Source organism: Pygoscelis adeliae, unplaced genomic scaffold (assembly GCF_000699105.1).
Source record: "Pygoscelis adeliae isolate BGI_AS28 unplaced genomic scaffold, ASM69910v1 Scaffold75, whole genome shotgun sequence".
In the NCBI taxonomy this organism is placed as follows: domain Eukaryota; kingdom Metazoa; phylum Chordata; class Aves; order Sphenisciformes; family Spheniscidae; genus Pygoscelis; species Pygoscelis adeliae.
In genome coordinates this window covers 4,196,869-4,206,115 of record NW_008824772.1, presented here as the reverse complement: position 1 = coordinate 4,206,115, position 9,247 = coordinate 4,196,869, and the positions used below count along the sequence as shown (strand labels likewise).

Sequence of the window (9,247 nt, the reverse complement as noted above, 5' to 3'; positions counted from 1 at the left end):
ACCACAAACCTGCTGCTCAGCTGGGCTTCAAGTTCTAGAGGTTTAAAAATGGTTGGTTTATGTTTCTTGGGGCCAGACTGCCAGGTTTCATCGTCCACTGAATTCGAGTGTGCCCAGCGGCAGCCATCCCCCCTCCAGTCAGAAATCGAAAGGCAGTGTTAGCATGTAGCTCACAGAAACCATTTTCAGGAGGATGTTTCTAGGAGTTTGCAAGGGCAGGCAGTGCCGCAAGGGCAGTCACCTTCCTGTGGAGCACAGCCTCTCAGTCGACTGACATGAGGAGCAGGTGCAGGGAGAGCCGCGCAGGTCAGCCACCCTCCCGCCGTCGCCAGGCATGTCTGTGGTGAGAAAACACATCCCTGGTGAGGAGGCAGGTCCGCGGTCAAGCTGGTTAGTCCAGTCAGCAAGGCGAGGCGAGGTGAGGAGCAGCAGGGCACGAGGCTGAGGGCAGGCGAAGGGCCAAGGTTAAAGGCAGCTCAAAGCCGCTGAGGCAGCAGACACGGCTTCTCACAGTTCTCTCCACAGCCTGACCCAAGGCTACTCAGCTGTGCAGGATCAGAGCTGACACGGACGAAGCAGCCAGACCCCGGGGATGGGGGACGAGGCCACAGAGCCTGTGGGCTTGTCCCAGGGTCCGTCACTGCCTTCCCTCCTGACCCTGGCGCCATGGAGGCCTCGTGCTCCCTCATTTCAGTGAGGTGCTTCACTGCCTCAGTGAGGTGATTCAGTGTCATAGTCTGACCAGAAACAAGGTGTAAGAGTAATCCTAGTGCTGCAAGGCAGAAATGAGAGTGAAAATGGACTGTAATTACTTAAATTGCTGCTGGGTGACCTTTCAACATGAAATTTTACCTCAGTTTCTCCATTTGTGAAAGTGTGGCCAACACTATATGTTCCCTGGAAACTGTTCCAAGCTCTGCCACCGAAATTAATCTTTTCTTTTTGACTGAAATATAACACAAAGCTCTTCTCATTCATACCTTTCATTCTTAGAAAAACCCAGACCGCACAATCCCAGTCAGAGAAATCTCCTGTCAGTAGCTGTTCACACACTCCCAAGCAGCAGGATTAGGACCAGCACAGGGTCAATCAAACACCTTTTCTTTCCAGCAGCAGCAGCAGCCCTTCCCTTCCCTAACTGCAGCTTCCCACATGGGAAATAACACACCTCAGCTGCCAATGGTATGGCATTCCACCCATGTGTGAACAAATAGCTCATTCTCCATAAAATTTCACTTTCAGGGGACACTACTAAAGTATTGTTATCCTTTTCTGCCAGCAAGCACAAATCTTCAGCACTACCTTCTTTCCTAAGGAGAGAAAGTTTATTTTCTCTGCCATGATGGCAAACACAAATTAATGCTCTTTCTAGTGGCCCAAGTATGTCACCTTGCCAAACAAAATTTAGCTGTGGCAGTAGCAATCCTTCCTGACCTGCTCCTTCAGTTACCCAACTGCCATCCTATCGGGAGTACGGCTATCAGGCAGGGTTTGCTGGAGGACATGGTTATTCCAACATCACTTCAAATGGTGCAGTTCTCCGTAGTCACACATACCAAAAGACCTTTCTCTATTACTCATTATCTTTAGCATTAATAAGGCAAATTCTGTGGAAGTCCTGCTGTGTCAGTCCTTCTACCCATGGCAGAACAGATAAACTCCATTCTGATGACTATTCTTGAAGCAGAACAGGGCACTATAGTAGTTAACAGTACGAAAAAACTTAAATTGGAAACAACCCACAAAACTGACAAGAAGATGATTTTTCAAAAACCACGTTTCCCTCTAAATCCATCTACTCAAACACTGCTTCCAAAAGCTAGAGATGTCAACACATTTAGAGGGGGAAAAAAGGATGTTGCTTAGTTTCCTCCTCCATGCATGTGCTTAGAAGCCACTTTGGACCAGTCAGTGCACAACTCTATCTGTTCCATACTTAAAAGCTAGATGACAAACAGAGAGTATTCTGAGCGTGATCAAGTTAAGCACTAATGATAAAGGGAGGAAGAAAGAATGTCAAAATGAACAGATAACATTATGGATATTATCTTATCTCTATACTTATTTTAGTATCTTGCTAAAAAGTACATTCTAATTAGTTATTTGTGAATTACAGCTGCTGTGGTATTTTTCTGGCAATATTATTACAAAAGATAAAACTGTGGGGCATTTAAGTTTAATACTAATTTTACTACAGAAATACAAATGTTACAGATCCATGAATTTAAACCAGAAATGTTTTCATATGGAAAAACACATCAAACAATGAAAGCATTTCTTTTCTTTAGTTCTGACCATTGCTTTCAGTACGCTATGTATGTGGGAACTGATGACCTTCCATTTTTCAAGATGAATAAAAGAACATTAAATATTTTAGGGCTGTAATCCTGGATAGGCTGTACCTGGCACTCCACAGGAGCACAGAGACCTGCCATCTAAAGCTTTTCTCATTGTCAAGCTTTAAGTTTTTGCAATTTGTAAGGCCCAAATCTCATCAACACTAAATCCATTTATAACATTCTCGGAGTTCCAAGGTCTTTTAAGGTGGGTGTAAATATAGGTTTCCTTATGCCTTCTTACCTCAACAGTCAACTGCTAAGCACTGCATGAAAATGTTTCCCATATTGACAAATAAGAAGTTTACACTTATGAGCACCCATGTGCCCATGAGGCACCCAATACTTGTCTACATCACCAGAAAAGCTACTATACTACACAGAATATAGGTCTAAAATGTTTCAGTCCTCTATTTTTATGACAATAATAACTTGCTATTTTATCTTTAAGAAATTCCATTAAAAGACCCTTGACAGCTTTTTAACCATCAATGGTTAAACCAGCAATAAAATATTCTACTACTTTGAATTCAACTGTAAACAGGTTGGGCTGCAAATTCTCCTAAATGCCAGGTTATTATCCTTTTTAAAAATTTCTTTCCTATTTATTTACCATTAATGTTTCAATTTATCTATCACAATGGAATTTTTTTTGCTAACTGATATTCTCCCCTGTATGGACAGGCATTTTTGCACTTTCTGATGGCATTACAATGGAAATGCAGTCACACTGTACAGTGTTGCCTCTAAACAAGTCATTTAAAATTTGATTCCTATTTTCTGTTCTTTCCAACATGATGTATAGTTAAGATAAAACCAAGATAAGAGCAAAATAACACTTATCACAGTATGTCAGTGTTGTCCATAACTAACTGTCATCTAGTTTTGTCTGCTGCTTGAGCTGGTAATGAGATAATGATAAAACAGTTTTATATAGTCTTTTATTAACAGCCCAGATGGGCCAATCATCCACTTCAGTCTTTGCCATGTTAAGTTTAGCCATAAAGAATCAGTAACGATGAAAACAGCAGCTCCCTCCTCAGCTAAATTACCACCTTTCAACCAAGAAAGCAAGCGATAATTTGACCAATAGCATCAAATAAGCAAAACAGCCTTTTAGGGTAAACAGGAATTCTTCGTTCATTGGTATACAAGGAATTTTCATAATGCAAATGGAAAGCCATTTCAATCCTTGCTGAATTTAAAATTTAGCTGTTGCAGATTTAAAAACCGAAACCTTTCCAAGAATGTCAAGGGCAAAACGTCTCTATAACATCAGTTATATCTTAAAGACTTAAAGAATACCCTTAAATTGAGAGTGCTTATTTGAGTTGGGGTTTTATTCCTGTTTTTAATAATTTTGTCTTGGAGGCTTGGTATCTAGTTCAAGTGCATTAACAATGGGGCAACACAACAAGGTGAAGAGGTCCCTTTGAAAACTGGGTATCTTCATCACTGAGATTTGGAAAAGAACAGCAGCGATTACCAGTTTCTTTCCATCAGTTTATTGGATGGAAAACAGCTCAGCACAATACGTGCAAAACTATTCATAAACATTCCCTTCTACTACCTTTACATAAGCTAAAAATATGTGTGTTGTTCTGGCACTTTAGCGCCTATCTGGTCACGCTCTAGCTGTAAAACTAACAATAAAAATAGAATGATGAAAAATACAGGACACAAAAAAAAAAAGTAAAGCAGACATTTATAGGAGACTACAAGGCTATTTCCATAGAACTTTAAAGCAGAAACATCTTCACACCTTTTGAAAAGGCAGCAACATCTCTGAAGTGAGAAAGCATTCGAGTGCTAAGGAACTGAGAGTCTTTGGATCCAACATATGGCCTCCATCCTGTGTTTGAATGTGAGCAGGAGGATCGAATCCACGTGGATTTTCAGTAACATCAACAAACTCCATGCAGGCATGAAGGTTTGCCCACACACATGAAGCAGTGGAGATGGGACAAAGCAGGAAAGAATACTATAATGGATTGGATGCCAAAAGCTCTTAGCTACCAGATGCACCAGGCTGCATGTTATACCTTCCTATATGCCTAGTGATTACTTTCTCTCATATATATATATATATATATATGCGCTATGAATAATTCCTTCCCCTAGGATATTACATTTCTTACTTAAAAGTGCCAGAAAATAGTGACACTATTTGGGAATAATTAACTTGGTTTCAATATCTTTGTCCAAACATAACAATGAACGATTCACTGTTAGTTACTACTGGACATTAGAGCCTTGATAGTCTTCTCTTCTACAAGACTGCTTTAGCTTGAATTATCTCAGGTTGTACAATGCTAAGAGAAGAAGAGTTATCAGACCTTACAGACCATCATTCAACAGGTAATTCAAGCCTTGGCATAATTTAGAGTTCCTATAGGACAACTCTCTGTTATGCCAGGTAGTAAGAGCTCAGAGACTGCAGAAGCAGCAAGACAGAGAATGAAGTGCAACTGTGCTCCAAATGCACCCCTAGCCCTCAATGCCAGGAGATGCTACATCAGATGCGCAATACACAGTGGAATTCCTTGATAGACAGGATTTTTTTTATACCATCTTAGCTGTTCATGATACATGATTTATCACCCCTGTGTGCTGCCAAACAGGCCAAAGAAGTTACATCATAAAAGGGATCTGTCCCTACGTGACTTGAGGACAACAGCAAAGGATGAAAATACTTCCAAATAATGAGAGAGCTGTAGGGACTGCATGAATTTCATCCATATTAGTTCCCGCAAGCCAAAACAATAAGAGGTAATATATCAGTTCATAGGAAGCCACAAAGATGTTGAACATGCAGGTTTTATACATAATTTCGTTGATGGATTAACAGAAAATGTACATAGAAACCTTCTTAATCAATGCCCACGACAGTAGCATTTTCTTATTTAAATGAAGTATCGTGTAAGGGTTTGAAAACAGCATCCTGTTTTTTTTCTTGAAATTGATTGTTAATACAAATCACAAAAAAATTGCTCATGATTTATACAAATGACTATGCAAACAAAGGTGGCAGCCATTATGGGATCAACAACATCCCACCTGAGAATGCTGATGCTAATTAATCTTTGGTGGTATTATCACCCAGGAAGGAAATTCTGGACATCATACCAACAACTATGATCCTCTTTCTATATAAACAGTATAACCCCTGTGCCATGATTACCCGCATCTTCAAAGGAACAACAACCAGAGAGGTCTTATGTCAGCATTCTATCTACAGGACATCTTCACTTCCACTGCCCTGTGTTCCTTCTGTGCTGTAGTATCATTAAAAGGAACAAAACCTCAAAAGTCATAATACAAATCATGACTATTTTTCCTCAGAGACTACAACTCAAAGGAATAAATATGCATCATAACTTAGAAGGGAAGAGAGGGCTTTCATTTCTTTCTAAAGAATAGAAATTGTTTTCTTGGTCCTTCAATCTGTTCTTATTTCTCATTTGCATCTGCACAAAGAAACTAGATTCTCCGTTCAAACAAGCAACTTCAAGGAGCAAAAGCCTTAATTCAGTATGCCAAGAAAGCAAAAATATTCAGTTTACAAAGTTCACAGATAAATTATTTCCCAAACACAAGGGCCAGTAATTAAAAAAAGAATTATTCCTAAATCTCAGTATCATTTCTTCCAAATGAAGCAATCTATCATACGCACAGGTAACTGACTGATAAAAAATACGTTAGGTATAAAATATTTTGAAAATATATGTGCCTTTTTTTAATAGATGAAATTACTTTCCATATACTGTCTCACAAAAATTCACACATGTGAGAGACACAAAAAAGCCATTTGTATAACTTCATTATTTATTTTAATTAAGAAACACAGCATAAGTGCTACATTCAGCATAATTTATATTTAAATGTCATGTAAATACATAGCAAAAGACAATGTGACATAACATTGAACCTATGTTTAATAAATAAGTTTACTAATAATGATAAACTAACTTAATAGTCTGTTCAATTCAGTGACTGACATCATCCCTTTGAACAGCAGCCCTTAATAGGCCATCATCCAAATAACCACTGGAATTAGCAGGAGGGCCATCACAGGTTTAATTAGACACTGAATCAAGCGTTTACTAATGTTCAGGAAAGATCCATGCACAGAAGACCAGTCTTGTATCTTCATTGCTGAAACAACTGACTTAATAAGAAAGAGAAAAAAGAAGAAAAAAATACTACTACCACATTCCTTAATTCACACCCCTGTAATTTGCAGCAGTGTGCTCAACCAGTGTTTTTTTTAAGTAACATGTTGAATGAATGACCAGAACTGAAGTGCTAAAAATACCCAGTTTCTGGAATCCAGTGTTGAGGCAAACCTAACAGGCTTCATTACATCTTCTCTTACTTACACTGTTATCCAGACATCCCAGCTAGATAATATGCTACAAAACATAGTGTGAAAAGGATGACAGAGGAAAGATACAAAGCATTAGTGCCAGTCAGATATCTACAGATCTTAATCCCTTTTACCAAGATGACAAATCCCAAGGATTCCTGAAAAAAATAAAAATACCGAGGAAGGAAAAAAAAAAAGCCTAAATGCATGCACACATCCTCTATGTGGTTAAAATTGTTTGAAACCACAGCTTTACCCATGCAGCAAAAGCATCCCAGCATTCATTTATTCACTTTATTCCCAAAAAAAGAAAAAAAAAAAGAGAAGAAGAAAAGAGAGATGGATATCGGTCTGTTCTTAGTGCTAGAGGGAGATGGAGAGCGATGAGGGCCCCTGCAGGACTGATCGCACTATCAGTTTCAGAAGCCTGGGTTCCCATGTCTGAAGATGAGGAAAGGAGGGGGGGAGATTAGGAAACACTGGCAGCTAAATGCGTGGCATAAGGACCTGCACAGAATGGGACAGCTTCTTTCTGTCTCAGGATATTACTGTCAGAACGGCCAAGAAAGCGATGAGCTTCATTTGTCCAGTCTCACTGTGGTACTTTAAGAAGTGCCTAATTTGAAGAGAACTGGACAGGTGGCATATCACGCTGAGCTAAATAGATAAGTGTGAGATTTAAATGACAAGAGGCAGCAGGTTTTGCTGTTCTAAAGAGTGAGAGAGTGAATTATTCTGATGGTACCAATGGGCACAAGTGGAAGGTCAGCCTGGGGTGCTGCCAGTGTCATCCGGGTGCCTGGTAGCAGATGGTGCCAGTCTGTAGGGATAAAAGAAGGGCTGACATACCCCGCGGGCCGACAGCAACACTATTTGCTCAGGAATAAAAAAGTTTTGGGGCAGGTGCAGGCAATACAAATAAACATAGATGCTGCCACCCCAAATGTTGGCATAAGTGTCGCCAGTCCAAGGGCTGTAAGGGTGGATCAGTCAGGAAGTGCTGCAGAAAGCGCAGTGGGGGCAGGCACTGCCAGGGTGAGATGCTGCAGGGGCTGCTGGCTGGCTGGGAGCCGGCAGCTGGCCCAGGCCAATCTCTGCGTGGCCCCAAGGGAGCTTTGGGGCTCCCTCTCCCTAAGCACCTCCAGGCTGGACACTGAGATGTCCACCAGGACCCCCTACCCCCCCGCCCCGCAGTGCCTTGCCTGTACTGCCTGCGTTCCCATTTCTGTATTTATGCAATGACTTGAGGGCAGAGGCAGCCTGCAGAGAAGTGGAACAGCAGGAGACGCAGGCAGCCTGGATTCCCATGGGGCTCCCTGAAGTGTCCCAAACTACAAAACTGGCCACCTCCCCACTCCTGCCTCCTGCAACATAATTATTCCAGCATGACTGACATGACAAATTAACAAGGCAGCCAGGGCTTTTGCAGTAGAAGGGAGTGTTTTCCCCAAGAATAAATTGTTCCAATCCTTTACGCTAGACACCCGGCCGTGCCTATTCATTAATTGGACAAGCTCTGGTGACAACTGAAATTACCCGACTTCTACATACTGGAGGGGAGAGATCCTTGCAAGCTTAAAATGAGAAGCCTAAAGCTGGAATCCCAGCGACCAAGGAGTTCTTTGAAGGGGGCTATTTTTTTCTTAAATTCATTTTCAGAGCACAGCCACAGTAAAGCTCCTTTTAAAAGCAAAGGCACATACTTCAGTGTCATTCCTTGCTTTGCAGACCCTGAACTGTGGTACCAGAACATGACAACTCCGCCAATGAACCGCAAACCTTTTAAGATCCACAGATCAGCCAAGTTAAAGAACTTCAGGAGCTATGAAATTCTGGGATTACTGCAATATTGCGATTAATTATCACAATCAGGTACATTAGGAATTATAAGCATCTGTTTAATCAGTACACTGTGGTTATTTATTGCAACCCGTGTATCGTAATTGCTACACAGGTATTGGCATTAAGGGGAGGGGGATTGATGTTTGTTGATTTCCGTCACAATCCACTCACAAATACATTGTTCGTGTATTTTTCAACTACTGTTTTGATTTGGGTTTAACTGTACCTCTCGCCCCTTGCTAAGGGGAAGCCTGGGAACCCTGTATGGTATTTCCCCCGCGCCCCCCCCCTCCTTTCTGTGCTAGCTGCGTACCTGAAATGCAGACGATGAAATTCGCTTGCAGAAGAAAAAGCACCTCCCAAACAATTTCCATCCTCCGATTCTCATGCCAAGTGCATCCCTCGGCGAAAAAAAATAACAAAGATCAATATCGCAGTTTGAACGATCCCAGCAAATTTCCTTTCGGACTTGCAGACTGTATTCCCCAGATGTGCTGACAACACATGTCCGAGCTCTCTCTCTGCACGGCTCAAGCGAGATCCCTTCCCTTCCTTCGCCCTCCAAAAAAGACCACGAAGCCAACTGCCAGCACCGGGCTCTTCCTCCACGAGTGAGAAAAAAATCCACCAGATTTCCCAACAAGACATAGACAACAAACCCCAACCGATCCGGTCCGGAGAGTCTCTATTCCAGGGCGGCCAG

The 9,247-nt window shown here is 41.5% G+C and overlaps 1 protein-coding gene across 1 annotated transcript in view; it reads right to left on the bottom strand.

Moving 5' to 3' along the window:
* CA10 (carbonic anhydrase X) overlaps nucleotides 1-8,918 on the bottom strand; it is a 211,613-nt gene extending 202,695 nt beyond the window's left edge. Inside the window, exon 1 of the mRNA XM_009323721.1 lies at nucleotides 8,858-8,918. Within this exon, the coding sequence (XP_009321996.1) occupies nucleotides 8,858-8,918 (61 nt within the window). The remainder of the gene's footprint in view (nucleotides 1-8,857) is intronic.
* Nucleotides 8,919-9,247: the final 329 nt, after the last annotated feature.